Below are 21,731 nucleotides of genomic sequence, written 5' to 3' on the forward strand. Positions count from 1 at the left end.
CTTTGCAGAGTGAACTTAAATTTATTGCAAATCCATCTGAGATTGATCACATGAAAATAAATCAAAATCTTGAAAAAAAATTTAATCATTTTAATTTACAGTAAGAGATTACAATTTTTCAACTGTATTTATTGAGTAGCGCCTCTAGCTAATCACATGGTAACAAATTTTGCAGTTTAACCTCCACATTTTAAAGCTTTTGCCTGCTCCCAAGAGATTTCACTGCTCAAAATTTCTCATTTGTATTAAAGAAACCTTGCCTGGTTTTCAGGTATTTGCCTTTTCAGACATACTTTTCATTAACCATATATGATGACTGTCACTCCAGTTTATAACTCATCACACAATACAGTGTAAGTTTCCTTATGTTTAATAAACATATGGCAAAATTACATCTTTCATGCTGTATGAATCATAACTGCTTTCCTTAAGAGTTGTATTTCCAGTAATCCTTTCTAATACTCTGGTGCCTGAGCGCTAATCTTGTTTCATAAAGCATGGATAAGATTTGTGAGATATGCCTTCATCTAAGTTACATAATAAGTTATTGCCATATTGGAGGAGCTGCTATATTATTACAGGTGGTTTGTACAGAATTAAATCTTATGTGAACACTTTGCAGACCACAGTTGAAGTCTGTTCCCTTTTCTCAAAACAAATGTGAAAGAAGCAAGCACATGAAATATCAGATATGGCATTCTAACAAACTTTATCTTGGAAAAACATGAAAGAAAGATTAACTTTTACTTAGGACTGTTGTGCAATGAATATTTATTCACGTTCATGGAAGGCATTTTCCTTTTCTTTAAATCTAGGTCTAAGAATAAATTAAATGGTATGTTTTTCACACTCTTATAATTTAGAACTCTTTGGCACTGCTGAGAGGTTGGCTGCACTTTGTTTTTTTGAGGATTTTTTTTTCTGCTTGAACCTCCAAGGACAGAAACACTGATGAAAACATTTAATTAGAATCAGAGTTTTGCTTTCATCAAAGGCCAATAGAGTATTTGACGGTGGTAAGGTAATGCTAAATACTTGTTAACACTACTTGTATTGAATCATTTTGATTATATCTTGATTTCTGATCATGAATGTGATACGCTGGTGCAGAGCAAATTTAGAAATACTGAGAAAGAGATCAATAATGGTAGATTACAATCGGATAGCATTTGAGAAATCACCCAAGCAGGGCTGATACATTCAAGGATTAGTAATGAACAAAAAATCTTCTTACTTTTTGTGTATGCTAGTTTAAAATGAACTATTTTATGCCACAAAATGTTTAGAGGAATGCAATCTAATAACAGATATTTTTGGTGATTTGTGATGGCAAATTTTCATCTCACGAAGTGGCCAAAGTGTCTCCCAATGAATACATTACTTTTATCATTGTTGTATTGGGCAAACAATACACTATTGGTTAAAATCACAGAAGTTATTTAAATCACACTAGATTCAGCAAAGTGTGCTCAGGTTTATCTTTTAATTGCCTCTTTATCCTTAGTGTGCATTGCTTTTCCTTGAACTGAAGGGAAAGGACAGAAGTAACCATAAAGGAATAATAATAAAAATGATATTAAACCAGAATTTGCTATTATTGAAACTTTAACAATTTCAAATAAATCTAGATGGTAGCAGAATAAATAATTTCAATCAAACTTAAATGCTGGGTTTGTTATTCTAACTTCTCCGACTGAGAAACTAAAACTCTTCTACTATTGATTTTCTTCCACAGTTAAAGTGGTGTATGGAACACACATCCCAATAGCAACTATCTTCTTTTGCTATTACAATGTGAGATTTATTCATGCACAAATGGATTCTTGAGCCAGCTGTAAAAATCAGACTCAAAGCAACTCTAATTCATTCACTTTTTCTCAAGTATAACCAGTATAAAAATTACTGATGGGCTAATTGTAAAGTATGATCTTAGGCACATTATCTTTGTCCAAGAAATGGCCTCCCCTATATTCTCTGGGCTTACTCAGAAACAACTGTAATTCCAAACACTGCAATTTTCAGGCAAAATTCATAATAGTTAAATGGTATTAACTGAACATTGTATTCCTTTTCTTAATGGCAAATATGATATGCTTCATATAACCTCACTGCAACAATATATATCAATGTGCTGTTAAAATGCATCAGCATTGAAAACTCATGTATTAATTAATATTCTGCATTGAGAATATACATTTATTGGATAATGTCTTCTTTATGTAATTGGCTTTTTGTGGGTACATATCTAGTGATAGTATTCATTTAATTCTTTGGCTGATCAAATAAAGGTTCATATAATAGTCTTAACATGTCAAGTTTTTTGCTACTAACCTGGAGTTTGAGCAAAGTGTTAACTGGAGAATCAAGCCAAGAGGTTGGAAGTGGATAATTAGAAATTATATTGCAACTATTTTTGCTTTGCAGAACTCTTACCAAGGTTAACGATAATGTTAATTCAGTAGTAAAGAATTTAAAAAAGTTAAAACTGGGATATCTTTGCTTTTAAGAAGGCATTATTGTGATACTGGTGCTTAGATGCTAAATGCAATCTATTCAGTGCTAGCAATGAGCTCCAACAGGAGTACTAACAGGCAGGAGATACAAATGAAAAATAGATAGTGTGGAAAGGCAATTCCTGAGCCAGCTGAACCCCTCCCTCTGGCTCTGTAACCACTCTGGCTCAATTATTTTCATGCAGCCACGAAATTGATAAAGTTGGCTTATTATTGTTACATGTATCGATATACACTGAAGATCTTTGTTTTGCATCCCATCATCTTCTCATGCCAGTACATCGGGATAGTACAAAGGAAAACAACTAACAGAATAAAAAATAAAATGCTCAAGTGCTTTGGAGGCAAACAATAAAGTAGACAATAAAGTAAACAATAAACAAGGCCACAACTAGGTAGATTTTGAGGTCAAGAGTCTATTTTATCCTACAATGAGACTGCTTAATAGTCTTAAAAGTGCTGGATTGAAGTCGTCCATAAGTTTGGTGTTATGTACTTCCATGCTTTTGTATCTTCTGACTGATAGGGATGGGAGAAGAGAGAATATTTAGGGTGGGTTGGGTCTTTGATTATATTAGCTGCTTCACCAAGGAAGTAGGAAGTGTGGGTCGAGTCCACAGTGGTAAGTTACTGTGATGAGCTGAGGGGTGTCCAAAGATCTCTGCAGTTTCCTGAGGTCTCGGACATTTGTCATACCAAGCCATGATAAGAATCGCTTAGGATTAAAAGTAACATGTTGAATACTCCCATTAACCTATCAACCAGAAAACTTCATCAACAGCTGAGCACCATGGCAACCGTAACCTCACCCAATCAGAGATATTTCCTATGCTCCCCCTTTCTGCAACTTTACACTATCCTGTTTGCCTTTCAGTCACCCTCAATGTGGGTTACCCTTATGATATAATCTACCACCTTTAAAAGTATTTAGAGAGAGCACAACTAAAAGAATGTGTAAAAGCTATGAATTTGAATTAACTAAAAGGTTAGAAAACATAGAAGTGTATGTCACAGGACCAGGCTTTCAGCCCATAATTGAACTATTCATGAGAATGATTCTGGGAATAAAGGGGTATACATGAAGAGCATTTGGCAGCTTGGGCCGGTACTCACTGGAATTTAGAAGAATGTGTGGGGATCTCACTGAAACCTACCAAATGTTGAAAGGACGAGATAAGGTAGATTTTTCCTCTGGTGGGGTATCCAGAACTAAAGGGCACAGCCTCAAATTTGAGGGGCAACTTTTTAAGAACAGAAGTAAGGTGGATTCTTTTTTTTTAACCAAAGAGTGGTGAATCTGTGGAATGCTCTGCCACAAACAGAGGTGGAGGCCAAGTCCATGGGTATATTCAAAATGGAAGTTGATAATCCCTGATTGGTTGTGGCATCAAGGGATATGGTGAGAGGGCAGGTGTATAGGGTTGAATGGGATCTGAGATCAGCCACGATGTTTGGCAGCTGGACTTGATGGGCTGAATGGCATAATTCTGCTCTTATGTCTTATGGCCTAACTACTAATTAAGAACCTCCTAAACTAGGCCCATCTGCCTGAACAAGTCAATATCTCTTCTCATCAAAGCGATACTTCTTTTGCTCACCCTGTCTGCAAATCTGAACTATCTTATTTTTCCACTTCTTGCATTCTGATGAGGAAATTTAGGCCTGAAGTGTTAACTCTCTTTCACTCTACAGAGCTGCTGCCTGCTCAGTGCTTCTCGGTATTTTCTGATTTTGTTAAATCATGCCCTTTCCACTCCAGTCAGCGTCATTATTCTTTGTTGATTGACCTGTGAATAACTCTGATCAGTTTCCTATGGTTAAATAAATAAATATGTGCAGTGCCTATTGGTGACATCATTACATGTTCAAAACACAGTTAGAAAATGACATTGCAATTAGACTGAATCTCATTAAGAAATGTCTGATCAACAATCTTGAAAGGAAGGTTTGCAAATGTAGCAACACACTTCCAAAATTGTATGGTGAGCACCATTTAAAATTACAAAAATGCCTATTTCTCAAATAAAATACTGCAGATTTTAGAAGCCTAAAATAAAATGCTGGAAGACTCAACAGGTCAGGCAGCATCTGTGATAAGAGGACTCAGATTAATGTTTCAGATCAGAAGCATTAACAGAGGTGTAAGCCTGAGGCACAGTGCACATATTGTGTGTCTAGTAAATTAAAAGCTTACAGAGAATTAGCAAATGAAGGTGTACTCCTGATTGTGGGATCCAACAACAGTATGAATCTATTTCTGTATTTTGATTTGGTGAGTATCTCAGCATTTCAATGAAGATCACTATAATGCTATGTAAAACTATTGACATGATTAAAGCAACTTCAAAACTTCTTTTCAATTGTTTGCACCTGCAATGTGCCATTTTCTGTTATATTTATTTTTACCTCTACACAAAAGCTTTATACTATATAACTGAAACTACTCTTAGAGTCAGAGACATAGAAAAATACAGCAAAGAAGCAGGTCCTTTGGCCCATCTAGTCTGTGCCAAACTATTTAAACTGCCTACACCCATCGACCTGCACTGGGGCCATAGCCCTCCATACACCTATCTTCCAGGTAAATATCCAAATTTCTCTTAAACATTGAAATCGAGCTCACATGCACCACCTGTGCTGACAGCTCATTCCACACTCCCACGAACCTCTGAGTGAAGAATTTGCCCCTCATATTTCCCTTAAAATTTTCACCTTTCACCCTTATCTCATGTCCTCTAAAAGTAGTCCCACCCAAAGTGGAAAAAGCTGCTTACATTTATCCTATCTATACCCTTCATAATTTTGCATAGCTTTATCAGATTTCTCCTCAATCTGCTACGTTCCAAGGAATAAACTCGTACCTTTCCTCATAACTCAGGCAAATCCTGCTGCCCCAGCAACATCCTATCCAATTTTTTCTGTACTCTTTCAACCTTGTTTTCATCTTTCCTGTAGGTAGGTGACCAAAACAGCTCTCAATACTCCAATTTAAGCCTCACCAATGTCTTATACAACTTCAACATAACATCCCATCTCCTGTACTCAATACTTCAATTTATGAAGGGTAATCTGCCAAAAGTTTTCCTTACAGCCCTATCCACCTGCTCCACTGCTTTCAATAAATAATGAACCTGTATTCCCAGATCCCTTTGTTCTAACACACTCCTCAGTGCCCTACCATTCACTGTGAAAGACTTACCCTGCTTGTTGCTACTGAAATGCAACGTCTTGCACTAATCGGCATTAAATTCCATCTGCCATTTTTCAGCCCATTTTTCCAGCTGGCCCAGATCCTGCTGCAAAGCATGATAGCTTTCCTCATTGTCCACTACACTCCAAATCTCAATGTACTGATCCAGTTAATCACATTATCACCCAGATCATTAATATAGATGAAAAACAACAACAGCATTGACTTGTGCAGCACTACACTAATTACAGGCCTCCAATCATAAAGGCAACCAGTTACTACCACTCTCTGGTTTCTCCCACAAAGCCAATGTCTAATGCAATTTATTACCTCATCCTGAATGCTGAGTGACTGAACCTTCTAGACCACCTCCCATATGGGACTTAAGCAATCTTCTTGTTGTTCTAGGTTCTGTTATCTCAAAGGTAAGTGGCCTTCATAATTTTGCTTCTAACATACATTAGAACTACTTCCATATCACTCATTTGCTCACTTGCCCAGCAACCTTCTGAAAATTGTGCTCTTCCCATCATAGATTTTGTCCAACCCTGTTCATGAATGTTCATTAAATTATTTGAGGCTTTTGATAAACTTAATTCCTCTCTACACTTCCATCATCTTTTAAAGCATTCCTAAACCAACTTTGATAAACCTGTTGAAATAGTTCCTCTTTGACTTGACAGCAGGATTTGATTGCGCTACTACAAAATGTCCTGGCATGTGTTACACATTAATGGTAATATAAAAACACACAATTTTTGATTCTACATCTTATAAATGGCAGTGGGCTAAATAAAGAGATTTCTGAAATATTAACACCTCTGCTGTTATATACACAATTCAATTAAAAGTCAAAAGAAAAATACATGTTGTGATATCACAGAAAACGGTATACAATATTTTTCATCTAATTTAATAAGAATTCGATTGTGTTCCCTGAGGCGATGAATTCTTGCTGAAGAAATGATATGGATTAAACATAAATGCACCAGTGACAGTGATCGAAATCTTAAAATTATGCATATCAAATTATTTGTTTTATACTCTATCATCCATCATTTTCTTTTGGAGACACAAGGAATTGCAGATACTGGAATTTGGAGCCACAAACAATCTGGTGGAAGTTTGAATGAATTTGCAGTACTGAATAATGCTTACCTGGAATGGTTCAGAACTATCGATAAATAAAATCTCCTTTAGCCATCTATCACCATGCTGACCATATTTTACCCAAAGCTGTTCTCCATTTGTATTCCTGTGGGTTCTTTTATACACTGCCAGCTTAAAAATCTGTTTTCCGAACATGTGAAAATGGAAACGGAAGATACAGGTCTTGTTAGCATGACTGCTGGTAGCACCCAGGATGGGACTGAGGAGTGTGGCTGTATTTCCAAACTGCTGGTCCGATGCTTCAATGTAAAGATAGTGGCCTTCTGCTGTCCCTAATGTGTGGTCTTTTGATGGTCCTGTGTTGATTGTGGAGGTCTGACCCTGGTTTCTTGTCCAGTCAAAATCGTCATTCTTGGCTTGCTGCCAGTTGCAAAATCCATTTTCAAAATTACAGAGTAGTTCCTGATCTATCAAAAGGGAGAAACAATACTTGACTCCATTTAAATATCTGTGCCTCATTGTATAAATATTATACATTACATCAGCCAACATAAGAATCAATTTCAGTTGAAGGCCACTGGAAAACAGAATGCCATTTCACTTTGAATGTAATACATTATAAAACTAAGCACCGTATCAAGATATTATTTTCTATGGAATCATTTCTGAGAAGTAATTTTTGTTGGCAATTCCTGAATTTTTTTTGCCCTTTTCTAATTGTCCTTGAGGAAGTGATTCTAATCTGCCATCCTGAAGTGACACAGCCTGTCTAAGGTACCTGCAGTACTGTTGGTTAAGGAGTTCTAAGAAGCAGTGGCAGTGATGATGAAGGAACAGTGAATCACTTTGTACTGAGAGTGGTCTGATTAAGAGGGGTGTATATAGTTGGAGATATCCACAAACTCATGAAGACAAAAGAGACAGCAGATACTGTTGCGATCTGGAGCAACACATAACGTGCTTATGGAATTCAGTGGGTTACACAGCATCTTGGGAATAAAGTGGAGAGTTGAGGATTTGGGTCAAGATCTTTCACTACACTGAAAGAAAGACAGGACATAGCTAGTATAAAAAAGGTGGAAGGAAAGTGGAGCAAGAGCTGGCAAATGGTAAGTCGATTCAGGTGAAGGATTGAGGGATACGATAGGCAGACAATGAATCTGGGGTGGGGGGGAGTGGGAATGATGCCAAAAGCTGGGAAATGATAGGTGTAAATGACAAAAATTGAAGATGATGGAATCAGATAGAAGAGGAAGGAAGGTGGAGCATAGAATAGAATGAGGGAAGTGGGTGGGAGGGAGGACAAGTCAAAGGAACATTTGCATGATGGGCAGACAAAGACAGTGGGGGTCAGGTAAAAATGGACAAAATAGAATGAGAGGGATCAGGAGGAGAACAAAAATGTAAAAAAGGTGGAAGATGCACAGAAGAGAAGCATTGAGGAGGTTTGAGAACACTGACGTTGGGAAGTGAGACTGGAAGCAAATTGGGATCTCTTAGTGTCTAGCCTTTTTAATTCCACTTCCCCTTCCCACCATTACAATGTCTGACCTTGGTCTACTCCACTGCCAAGTCGACATTAAATACAAGTTAGAAGAATAGCTCCCACTGTTCTGCCTGGGCAACCTCCAACCTGGTGGCATGAACATTAAATTCTCAAACTTCTGGTAACCAAAATGTCCTTTCAGGTGAAACAGCAATTCACTTGGACTTCTTTGAATTTACCATATTTCATTCAGTGCTCCCAGTGAAATCTCCTCTACAACGGTGAAACCAAATGTAGATTAGGTACCTGCTTTGCAGAACATCGCAACTGAGTGGACGCACTGAGGTAACTTATACAGTGAATGATTTCAAAAGGCTTTTGACAAGGTACCATACAGGAGAATAGTGTGCAAACTTAAAGCACACGGTATTGGAGGTATGGTATTGATGTGGATAGAGAATTGGTTGGCAGACAGGAAGCAAAGAGTGGGAGTAAACGGGACCTTTTCAGAATGGCAGGCAGTGACTAGTGGGGTACCGCAAGGCTCAGTGCTTGGACCCCCGTTGTTTGCAATATATATTAATGATTTAGATGAGGGAATTAAATGCAGCATCTCCAAGTTTGCGGATGACACGAAGCTGGGCGGTGGGGTTAGCTGTGAGGAGGATGCTAAGAGGATGCAGGGTGACTTGGATAGGTTAGGTGAGTGGGCAAATTCATGGCAGATGCAATTTAATGTGGATAAATGTGAGTTTATCCACTTTGGTTGCAAGAACAGGGAAACAGATTATTATCTGAACGGTGGCCAATTAGGAAAAGGGGAGATGCAACGAGACCTGGGTGTCATTGTACACCAGTCATTGAAGGTGGGCATGCAGATACAGCAGGTGGTGAAAGAGGCAAATGGTATGTTGGCATTCATAGCAAAAGGATTTGAGTACAGGAGCAGGGAGGTTCTACTGCAGTTGTACAAGGCCTTGGTGAGACTGCACCTAGAGTATTGTGTGCAGTTTTGGTCCCCTAATCCGAGGAAAGACATTCTTGCCATAGAGGGAGTACAAAGAAGGTTCACCAGATTGATTCCTGGGATGGCAGGACTTTCATATGAAGAAAGACTGGATTGACTAGGCTTTTACTCACTGGAATTTAGAAGATTGAGGGGGGATCTTATTGAAACGTATAAAATTCTAAAGGGATTGGACAGGCTAGATGCAGGAAGATTGTTTCCGATGTTGGGGAAGTCCAGAACAAGGGGTCACAGTTTAAAGATAAAGGGGAAGCCTTTTAGGACCAAGATGAGGAAAAACTTCTTCACACAGAGAATGGTGAATCTGTGGAATTCTCTGCCACAGGAAACAGTTGAGGCCAGTTCATTGGCTATATTTAAGAGGAAGTTAGATATTGCCCTTGTGGCTAAAGGGATCAGGGGGTATGGAGAGAAAGCAGGTACAGAGTTCTGAGTTGGATGATCAGCCATGATCATACTGAATAGCAGTGCAGGCTCGAAGGGCCGAATGGCCTACTCCTGCACCTATTTTCTATGTTTCTATGATAGGCCTCTGAGGTGTGCTGTAGAATACAGAGACCTGGGAATTCAGATCCATAATTCCTTAAGTGGCATCCCAGGAAGATAGAGTGATAAAGGGTGCTATTAGCATATTGATCTGCAGTTCTGGTCACCCACCTACAGGAAAGATACCAATTTGTTTGAAAGAGTACAGGGAAACTGAACAAGAATTTTGTCAGGACTTGGAAGACTTGAGTTATAAAGAAAGGTTAAAGAAGTTAGGATGTTATAGCCTAGCATGCAGGAATGAGGGAAAATCTTACAGAGGCATACAAAATTATGAGTGGTATAGATACGGTTAATGCAAGCAAGCTTTTTCCTTTCAGATTGGATGAGACTAGAGCTGGCCTCAGAGTGAAAGAGAGAATATTTAAGGTGAATCTCAGGAGAAATTTCACTCAGAGTGTGGAACAAACTGCCAGCAGTAGGTATGGGTTCAATTGTAACCGATAAGAGAAGTTTGGATAGGTACAAAAATCAGAGGGGTATGGAGGCTAAAGAGTTAGATGGTTAGATGGGAATAGGCAGAAGATCAGTTTGGCATGAACTAGATGGGCCAAAGGGTCTATTTCAGAGCTGTAGTACTTTATGGCTCTATAAAGTCACCCCTGAGCTTCCAGTTGCCTGTTATTTCAATTCTTTATTTCATTTCAGCTTCTTCCATCTTCTACCTCCCGTATCACTGAAGGTAAGCTTAAAGACAAGCACATAGAGAGAGTACAGAGGAGATTTACTAGAATGGACTCAGCAGGTTGGGCAGCATCCGTAGAAATGACTAAAATGACTAAATGACTGCTCATTTCAACGGATGCTGCCCGACCTGCTGAGATCATCCAGCGTGTTTGTACGTGTTGATTTGACCACAGCATCTGCAGTGCACTTTGTGTTTAGATTTACTAGAATGCAACCTGGGTTTCAGCACCTAAGTTACAGAGAAAGGGTGATCAAGTTAGGTCTTTTTCCTTTGGAGCATAGAAGGTTGAGGTATTTAAAATTGTGAGGGGGATAGATAGAGTTGACGTGGATAGGCTTTTTCCATTGAGAGTAGGGGAGATTCAAACAAGAGGACATAAGTTGAGAGTTAGGGGGCAAAAGTTTAGGGGTAACATGAGAGGGAATTTCTTTACTCAGAGAGTGGTAGCTGTGTGGAACGAGCTTCCAGTAGAAGAGGTAGAGGCAGGTTCGGTTTTGTCATTTAAAGTAAAATTGGATAGGTATGTGGACAGGAAAGGAATGGAGGGTTATGGGCTGAGTGCAGGTCAGTGGGACTAGGTGAGAGTAAGCACAGATTAGAATGGCCGAGATGGCCTGTTTCTGTGCTGTAAATGTTATATGGTTCTATCTGCCTGGGTATATTTAAAATGCTCAGGACTTAATATTAAATGGTTTCAGGTAACTCCTCATTTTTACCCTTCCGTCATTAATATGCTTGCACTTTTTGGTTTCTTTCTTCATTTCCACCTCCAATTGACAATTTTTACAGCAATTTTTTCCTCTACAGTTTTGTTCTTTGTCTATCCCAGCCATTTCCTCTGCTCTCTTCAGTCCTACATCTCCCTACAACTCACTTGTTTTCTCAATGTTCCGGCTTTGTTCAAGTGTCCTTGGCAGTTTCTCATCCCACTCCCCGATGCTACTTGACTTGTTGAGGGATTTCAGCACTGTTGTTTTCTTGCTTTTGCTTTCCAGCATCTGAGGTTTTTGGTCCAATATCACACTTGGGTTCAAGCCTGGTTTCTAGGTATTTGGCTACACAGCTGCCTGGCTTGTAGGATTTTGGGCAAGTTTCACTTCAGACAGTATTGTCCTAAACAAATATCTATTAAACTAAAGAATGATAAACCTGGACAATTTTGTGAGCATGTGAAAATTATTTTACAAATAAGCTTTTCTAGATAATCATATACTTTTTGAATGATCTTCATTCCCTCTTTAAGTAGTTAAACAAGCCTTCAAAAAGTCAACAATAGCTAATGAGCCTAAGTGTCCATGGAGTGACTGATTTATCATAAAAATCCATCCTCACTTAGAATATTAAAAGGTAAAGTTTGTACAGATGTGGCAAAGACATCAGAAAGTAAACTGGAAAAAACTGCTTAAAGTTGAGTCAGTTGAGAAACAATGGGATCAATTTTAAGAGGTAATACTCGCGATGCAGAAAATGTTCATACCCAAGGTTGGGAGAAGCAATAAAAACAAGAGGTCAACTATATGGATGAATAAAGATACACATAAAATATTATTGAAGAAAAGACAGCTATTTAAGGAATACAGAAAAAATAGTAGTGATGTTAACCATAAGGCATATGAAAATTTGAGAGCTATAGTTGAGAGGGGAATTTGGATGCCAAAATATAGGTTCAGAAGGACATCGCCGATAATGCTAAGAATAAACCTAACAGATATTTTCAATACTTTCATAGTATAAGAAAAGTCAAGGAGGAAAGAAAGTGTATTAGGAATAATAGTGGGAATAAAATTGTGCGGAGGACATACTTTATTAAAGTATTCACCTGCAAAGATGTTAGCAGTATGTCAGTAAGTGTAGAGATAAATAAGGCTGTTTTAAGTGAATTAGAGCTCTTACAAGTGAGGTTCTGCTTCAGCTGAAAAGGCTGAAAGTTAATATATCTCCAGGGCCAGACAACATATATCCAAGGGTACTTAAAGAGGTATGTGATGATATGTTCATACCCCGAACATGTGTTTTTCAAAGTCACTAAAGACAGGTGAAATCCCTAAGGAATGGGAGATAGGCTCACGTTGTCCCAGTATATAAGAAGGGTGGCTGCACTGACTCTGGTAACTATAGACCAGTAAGCTTAATGTGCATCGCAGGCAACATAATGGAAACAATAATAAAGAATGAGATGGAATAGCAGCTGATGAGACCAGGCATGTTAGCAGATAGCCAGCATGGGTTCATGAGGAAATCATGTTTTACTAATATGCTGGAGTTCTATGAAGAAGCAACAAAAATTTATGATAACAATAGTGCGGTTAATATCATTTACTTGAACTTTCAGAAGCCTTTTGACAAGGTACCCTATGAGAGGTCAATCATCAAATTACAGGAGGTAGGGATTCAGGTAGGGATGCAAAGTATTACATATAGAAAGTATAAATATTAGATATAAATATACAATGGGGGATCTTGAGTTAGAAAGAGCACTGTATGAGAAGGATTTGGCATCCTGGCAGACTCATCAGTATCAACATCTAGGTAATGCGTAGAAGCAATTAGGAAATTAGCAATTAGGAAATAATGGAATATTGGGCTATATAATGCACTTAGTAGAATTCAAGTCAAGACACTTCTCCTGAAGTTGTATAATGCACTTGTGAGGCTACACCTTGAAGAATGTGTTTATGGTTGGTCTCTCCATATTGTGTGACGGATATGAAAGCACTGGAGAGAGTTCAGAGTAAGAAGACTAGACTCATTCCCAGACTCCAAGGTATGAGCTGTGAAGAAAGACTGAAAGATTTAAATGTTTCTAACTGAAGGAAACACAGAATGAGAGGGGACATGATAGAAACATTCAACATCATTAAGGGTATAAGTAAGGTGGATGCCAACTGCTACTTCAAAATTAATCCATCATCAAGGATACGGGGACATAGGCGGAGATTGGTTAAAGGGAGATTTCAAAATAACATAAGGAAACATTTCCTCACTCAGTGAGTTGTGGACATATGGAACAAACTACTAGTTGTGCAGTTGAGAGTAGTACCTTAGAGACTTTCAAATCTAAACTTGATAGTTATTTCAACACACTATATGAATAGGGGCTTGGCAAGTTTTGTTGGGCCAAATGGCCTGTTCTTGTCAAAAACTTTCCAATATTCTAATATCATTAAGGGAAGGAAATTTGCCTCCTGACCCAATCTTGCCCATTTTAGCAATGCGGCTGACCCTTAATACTCCTGAATGGCCATACAAACCGATCACTTCAAAAGAATTAAAGATAGGCAATCAACACTGTTTGGACACTGGCATCGCACAAGTCAACAAGTAATTCTTGTGTTACACTTACCACAGTTGATTTCATCAGAACCGTCACCACAATCATCCACAAGGTCACATACTTGTAATCGTTCAATACAAGCTCGAGTTTGTTCACACCAAAACCACTTGGTGCCCTCACAGATCTCTACAGCTGGTGGGAAGGAGCAGTTGGCAAACACAATGTCGTCCACTGCAGCCACACCATTGTAAATGCCCAGGCTGACTTTCACCAATTTCAGGCGGAATGGCCGTGTTAGACGCCCGAGCTGGACAAAGCCTTGGAGCCATTGATTGCTTTGAGTGTTGTAAGTCCACCACACGGCAGTGCTGTTCTTCACACCATCAACCTCCAGGAACATTTTTGCTGCTCCCACCGCCTGTCCATAATTGTAATACCTGTGACAGTTACAAAGAGGCAAATGAATACTGCAGACATCAAGAATGTTCAAATGTAGAACCAATTAACATAGAGCAACTTTAATTTTAAAAAAATGATGTAGTAGAAATATGTACATTTAACTAATTTTAATCCAATAAATTAAAGGGTATGTTTTCCAGTTGTAATTAGGTCAATTATGGTGAAAATATACACTTACAACTTTTCCTTCAAGTTAGATTTGTTAATAATGCATAGAAAATTGAATCTAAATGAGTAGCTTTGTTTGTAGTAAACATGGGGTTAAATGTGACACAGGGCAAAATAAGCAATTCACCAGTCTATGAAGCCAACATGAAAATGAAATTATTGCCTACCAAAAGGACATTGTGCATCCAGTTCCTGATTGAGCGAACTTAGGGCTGGTTAGTTCTGCAGCCTGAAAGATGTTGCTTTTCATAGTCAAAATAAACATGAAGTGTCCTTAAATAAAAATATACATAAATCCAGAAGGTCATTTGAAAATGTCATTTCTGTGACTACATAAAGCAAACAGATTTTAAAATAGTTTAGAGTTTGATCTAAGTAAAACACCACAACATATTCCATGACGTAGCTTTCTGTTTGTAAGGTGAGTAATACAGGAAAGTGTTTTGACAGGGACTGGATGAGCACAGAGAAACAACATGCAACCAAGAATCATGACCAACTTAGCAAGCTCTCAGAGAAGAGGCTTATGGTTTTTGAATAGAGGCCGGGAGTGCAACTGCAAGGAAGTTTTCCTTAACCAGGCCTTATAGCTGGAAACACCCAGTATGTGAGATAGCATCTCCTGAAAGAGAAAAGAGACCCTTTCCCAAAACTGAGAAAAAGAAAAAAAAAGTATGGTAATTTTAAGTTAAGGTCACAGAGCCATATAGCACTGAACTGGGCCCTTTATTTCTCCTCATCCATTCTGAACATTTTGTCCATCCACAATAATCCTATTTGCCTCCATTCAGTCTGGAACATTCTATGCCTAGCCTAATTAATGTTTCAGATCTCTCACACCAGTGGAAGAGAATCTGAGAAACAGGTTAGCCTGGGTGGCAGAGAAGGTGGGGCAAGTAGGAGATGATGGGTGGGCGTAATAAAGGGAATATGACAGGAAACAAGCAGCTCTGGGTCACCCAGGCTCCACAAATGGTAGGGGCTTCATAAACTGGTCACTCAGCCTGTGTTTCAACTTTCCCAGTGTAGAAGAGACCATATTGTAAACACTGAATGCAGACTACTCTATTATGAAAGAAGTGTAATTGAATTACTGCTTAACCTAGAAGTTCTGTTTGGGTGGATGTTTTGTAGGAAAGATAAAGAGGTGACTAGGTGCGTTAGTGAGGGTCGTGAGGGTTAATGTAGTCTACATGAACTTCTTCAAGGTCTTTAACAATGGGAAACTGGTTCAAAAGGTTAAAGGTCAGATCAGAACAGATTAGTAGACTGAATCCAAATTTGCAAGCAGAAGATGATGGTTGAGAGATGTGTGCGCAATTGGAGGATAATGGTTTAAGGTCAGGGATAGGAAATTTAGAGGGTACTTTTTCATCCAGATGGTGGTTAAAACCTGCCCTGGTGGAGGAAGGGCAAGCAGTAGGTAAAACCATCTAGTTATGTAGATGAGCATTTGAATAATCTCGTCACAGAAGACTATGAATTAAATGCTGGGAAATCACCTGCCAGGATTAGGCAGGAGCTAACCAGTGTTGCATCCTAGTGTTTTTGAGATCTGAGGTCCTTTTGAAGTCAAGAATGAGGCAAAAAATTTGTTGCATATGATTGTTTTTAATTAAGTGTTAAAAGAACAAAGGGATCAAGGAGAAAGGAAGAGAGCAGAAAGCAAAAGCAAGGCCTAGTGACGAGGGAAGAATGAAGACACAAGAGCTAAAGAGCAAAAAAAGACATTAACCAATGTGATCTTATACCAGAATACTGGTAGCACATATTCCATTCAAATTCCATTGCTTAAACTAACCAATAAGATAGACCCTATTCAAATATGATATACATCAATTAAAATAAAGAGCTCCCAGAAAGTCATAAAGTCAACTGCAACCACTATAAAGTGCGCTGAACAATTGCATGTGTGTAAGTAGTTATATAAAAATACAAACAAAAATATGGAAGTTACATTACAAGGAAAATAAGTCCATTCCAACAGCAGCATGAATATACTGGGTCAAAGGGTCTGCTTCCATGTGCTATTACAATGCTTGTTTTCTCCAAATGAATGATTGCCCCCAGCCTCCTTGTTTTGTTACGGTCACTGTATGGACTGCTACAGAGAACATCTAACTCATGATAACTAGGTTTTCTTCTTTATAATTAATCTTCTTCATGCCCTTTTTCTAACTCTATTTAGCCCTTTATATTATTCTCTCCTCTATGCCTTTGAAGAAGGTGATATGTAGACAGCTTACATGTCATTTAGTTGCCTCAACTACATCTTGACCATCAGTTTAAAGGTTTTAAACAACAGAAAATCTGCAAAAGCTGGAAATCCAAGCATCACACACAAAATGCTGGAGGAACTCAGCAGGCCGGGCAGCATCTATGGAAAAGAGTGAACAGTCGATAATTTGGGCCGAGACATTTCATCAGTATGTACTCGTGTTTACTCTTTTCCATAGATGCTGCCTGGCCTGCTGAGTTCCTCCAGCATTTTGTGTGTGTTGCTTGGATTTCCAGCATCTGCAGATCTTCTCTTTTTTGTCATTCGACTACTACACTGCGAAGTCTCTTCCAGACATGCCTATCCTGAAGAAATTTAAATCTTCCCTTAGATGGCAGCTCAGTGAAACTCTCTCACTGCTCCCCTTCTGTGATCTCTGCAGCCCTTCAGTCCTGATGAAGGGTCTCGGCCTGAAACGTCAGCTGTTTACTCTTTTCCATAGATGTTGCTTGGCCTGCTGAGTTCCTCAAGCATTTTGTGTTTAAAGATTTTACCAGTTCTCTATTTATGCTTTCTTCAAGGATTTGTATCCAATCCCAATGCAACAATGGCTATTTATATGGCTACAACTCCTTCTTGTCCCAGAGGCTGTGAAATGTAACAATTAAATTAAATCTCTTTTTAACCATACCATCCCTCTAATAATGTGTAAATTCTCCTGATTGCTCCTCATCTAATCTAATCTCCACATTACTTAATCAATAATTCTGGGGTCATTCCCCTCCAGGGATTAATTTAGAAACTAACATCTAATATTCTTTTATTGGGACCTTTGTTTGTTCCAATAAGCAGCATGACAGCTGGAATTACTCCTGACCTTTCTGTTCCGAATTCACTGACCGGATATTAGGTGCCAACACATTCCTCAGAATTATCAGTCCTGGATGTAGGAGTTATGATCCATCGCCCTAATGATAAAGCTTCCCTATATTTCCATTCCACTCTAATGCAGTTCACTCTGTGGGAACATCTGGTGCAGAATTTACTCAGTCCTCTACAGTAAGGCAATGTATATTTTACTGAGACCTTACATGACTCAATGGGAGTCAAGTAATTGGCTGAATGGCTTCTCCTGTTGCTATTTTTTCCTATGAACATGATGAGATTTTAATTAAAAGTATCTCTGAAGAAATTTGGAACGATTATTAGAGATTGTCTAATGAGTGGTCTGAAAGATTTATGGTTTGAATCACATGCACTGTTGCAAAGTAAACAAACTCTAAATATGAAAGATTAGATATAATGAAATTCCTACCATTGGTAGCATTGGTGGTATGATCCCGAGCTGGGGCCTGAACTTTGACATTTGAAGGCAACGCACTACTTGAGTTTCTAATCCAATCAAAGTTATCATTAGGAACGTTCTCAAACCAGCCACAGCTATCCTCTTCAAAGTTACATGTGGAGGCTGCAACACAGAAGTCACCAATATTGTACAAAGTTACTTTAGAGTATGTTATATAATATTTAGCTCTTTTCAATCCTTCATGCATAAATATCATCTACCAGTGGTTCCCAAGCTTTTTTATGCCATGAAGCCTTACTGTTACCGAGAGGTCTGCAGACCACAGGTTGGGAACCCCTGAAAGAACTGTTGAAGAAAATGTTATAACAGATGGGGTGGATCATATGGATCACTTGTGGTAGAAAATCAGAACAGATTCAACAAACAACATATTTCTTCTTTCCTTTTCAATCAACACATCTCTTTTTTTTCCATCAATGGCTAAATTCTAGAAGAATCAAGAATTATTTTCAGTTAACCTCAATATTACTTTCCAGTTCCTGGTAGTTTGCTGCCTCCAACATCTAAGAATATAGAATATTATGGACCATGACTTCCCTTTGAAGTTACATATTTAATTAATGTTTTACCTCAGGGATGCATCAATCTTTAAAGAAACACACACACAAGCACAAACACAAAATAGATCATTAAGCATTTTCAATTTCTGTTAACTGAAACTGGATGAAAACAGGCACAGAGTAAGAACCTTTGCTTAACGAAAAAATATTGTACCACTGAATCACCGGCAGGGAATGCGCACTTAGCTGCAAAATTTCAGAATGAGCCTTCAACCAAAATATATTATTGTTGTCTGGTATTTCAGGTAAAGCTAGGCAACCATAATATATTTTCTTTCAAGTCCTTTTCTGAGACTATTTTCTTATTCCAATTGTCCTTTGCATATAGATAAGATTAGCATTTTTCCCCATCACATATTCAGGTGAGAAAATCTCTGTGCTCATAAACAAGAGTAGCAAGGTTGAGATAAGTAGTCCACACACCAGTTGAGAGATCATGCAAAATTGGTAGTTAATGCATTTGCTACTGTACATATGTCTCTTTAACAATACAGAGCTTCTCCCTGCAGCCTTTGATGCCTTTACTAATCAAGAACCTGTCAACCTCCACTTTAAATATACTCGATGACCTGACTCCACAGTCGTGTGTGGCAATGAATTCCACAGGTCTACTACCCACTGGCTAAGGACATTGCTCCCCACCGTTGTTCTAATGAGGCATCCTTTTATTCTGAATTTGTGCCCTCTAGTCCTAGACTTTCACACTGTTGGAAACATCCTTTCCAAGTCCACTCTATCCAGGCCTTCCAATAAATGATGCATTTCAAAGAGCCAACCACCATCATTCTTTTAAACCCCAGCAAGTACAGGTCAAGATCCATCAAAATCTCCTCATACATTAACCCTTTCATCCTTGCTATTATTATCGTACACTTCCTCTGGACCCTCACCAATGCCAGCACATCCTTTCTTAAATATGGGGCCCAGAGCTGCTCACAATACTGCTAATGTGGGCTGACTACACATATAAAGCCTCAGCATGACATCCTTGTTTTTATGTTCTTGTCCTCCGGAAATGAATGCTAACATTGAATTTGCTTTCCCTAAAACGGACTCAACTTGCAAGTTAACCTTTAGGACTTGGACTTGCAAGCTCCTTTGCAGCTTCAATTTCTGAATTCTCTCCCCATTTCAAAAACAGTCTATGTTTTATTCCTCCTATCAAAGTGTATAACCATACAATTCCCCTCATCCAGCACTGATGAAGCCTGAAACCTTGCTGTTCATTCATTTCCATAAATGCTGCCTGATTTGCTGAGTTTCTCGGGCATTTTGTGTGTGTTGCTTCTGCATTCTTTTATTTGGTTTTCCTTGTACTACCTTAATGTACCGATGTGATTAAATGATCTCTGTGGATAGCATGCAAAACAGATGTTTTTCTCGTGTATCGAACAATAATAAACACATTTACAATATAATGGCAGAATAAAATTGTGATGATGGTCTGGGAAAAATGGGGAGGGAAGGTCATTGTGTTCTCCAGTGTGCCCGAATATGAATCCTGACTGGATTCCATGCTGTGAGTAGCTCCAAGATATTGTGAGATACTAAAGGGCCAGTGATCACAGCCTACAACACAGAACAAAGAGGTTATTAATCAGTAAAGAGCATATTAATGAATTATTTTTCTTGAGAGGCAAAACTGCTTGGTCCTTGGTGCAAACAAATCCAAATTTTTAATGGGATTCTGTTAGATACGTGGGCTATGACCAAAGGAAAAATAGCTGGAGTTGCTTTACAATTTAGTGCATGGATGTTTCTTAGGTGTGTCAAAAATCAAGTTTATAGAAATTAGCTAAAATAGTGAAAAGAAAACTGCCAATATTTGCAAAAAGGTATCTACCAGAAAACTCAATTATAGCTCCATATATATTTTTCCAGTGTGAACTCCTGGCAGCCCTAGTTCTCTTTCATTGAGGTCAAAGAGCTCATTTCTATTCTGCACTAGAATATACCAACAAAGTTAACTTAATATCACACATGAATTGGAATATGATGCACCTCACAATATAGTTACAATTATATAACAAAATTAAAACAATTATCTTCCTTAAATAGAGTATATAAACAGCATATCTCCATTTACACATGCCCATTACTAAAGAAATCGAATATTCCACCATGTATGGTGGGAAAGGCACCATAAGGCCAACCTGAGCACATGTTCAATGTAGGACCAATTATAAGAATATACCAGGGAAGCACTGAAGTGTGTACACTCAGATCCAGGTACAATCAAATCACTCTAGCATTATGATCGTTCATTATTGGAATCAATGCCAGTGCTCTGTGGTCTGTGTAAGGTGAAACTCCCTGCCATGGGGATAGTACCAGAGGCTATGACGGACACACTGAATTAATGGTGGAATGCATGGTTTCCCTTGGGAGGAGATTTCGGCTCAGGTAAATCACTCTACTCCAGGTACTTCTTTGGCCAACGCTGCTCCAAATGCCTACACCTGAGGCAGAAATAAGACAATAAGACATAGTAGCAGATTAGGCCATTTGGCCCATCGTGTCTGCTCCAGCATTCAATCATGGTTGATCCTTTTATCCCCTACTCAGCCTCACCTCCCAGCTTTCTCCCTGTAACTTTTGATGCTGTGACCAATCAAGAACCTATCAAGCTCTGCCTTAAATACACCCAATGACTTGGCCTCCGCAGCTGCCTGTGGTAGCAAATTCCATAAACTCACCACCCTCTGGCCAAAGAAATTCCTTTGCATCTCTATTTTAAATGGACGACCCTTTATCCTGAGGCTGTGCCCTCTTGTCTTAGACTCCCCCACCATGGGAAACATCCATTCCACATGTACTCTGTCTAGGCCTTTCAACATTTGAAAAGTTTCAATGAGATCCCCCTCATCCTTCTAAACTCCAGTGAGTACAGACCCAGAGCTGGTCCTCGCATGATAACCCTTTCATTCCTGGAATCATCCTTGTGAACCTCCCCTGAACCCTCTTCAATACCAGCTCATCTTTTCTTAGATGAGAAACCGAAAACTGTTCACAATACTCAAGGTGAGGCCTCACCAACACTTAATAAAGCCTCAGCATCACATCCCTGCTCTTGTATTACAGACCTCTTGAAATGATGCTAACATTATTTTTGCATTCCTCACCACT

At 38.7% G+C, this 21,731-nt stretch overlaps 1 protein-coding gene across 3 annotated transcripts in view; it reads right to left on the reverse strand.

Moving 5' to 3' along the window:
- The window catches only part of malrd1 (MAM and LDL receptor class A domain containing 1), a 430,000-nt gene that overhangs the window by 236,778 nt on the left and 171,491 nt on the right, over nt 1-21,731 (reverse strand). For all 3 annotated transcript variants that reach the window (XM_059972137.1, XM_059972136.1, XM_059972138.1), the window contains 4 exons: nt 17,995-18,147; nt 14,629-14,734; nt 13,904-14,271; nt 6,862-7,280 (listed from right to left, as the gene is read on the reverse strand). In XM_059972137.1, coding sequence (XP_059828120.1) covers nt 6,862-7,280; nt 13,904-14,271; nt 14,629-14,734; nt 17,995-18,147 — 1,046 coding nt within the window. The remainder of the gene's footprint in view (nt 1-6,861; nt 7,281-13,903; nt 14,272-14,628; nt 14,735-17,994; nt 18,148-21,731) is intronic.

The sequence above is a fragment of the Hypanus sabinus genome, chromosome 6 (genome assembly GCF_030144855.1).
Source record: "Hypanus sabinus isolate sHypSab1 chromosome 6, sHypSab1.hap1, whole genome shotgun sequence".
Taxonomy (NCBI): Eukaryota; Metazoa; Chordata; class Chondrichthyes; order Myliobatiformes; family Dasyatidae; genus Hypanus; species Hypanus sabinus.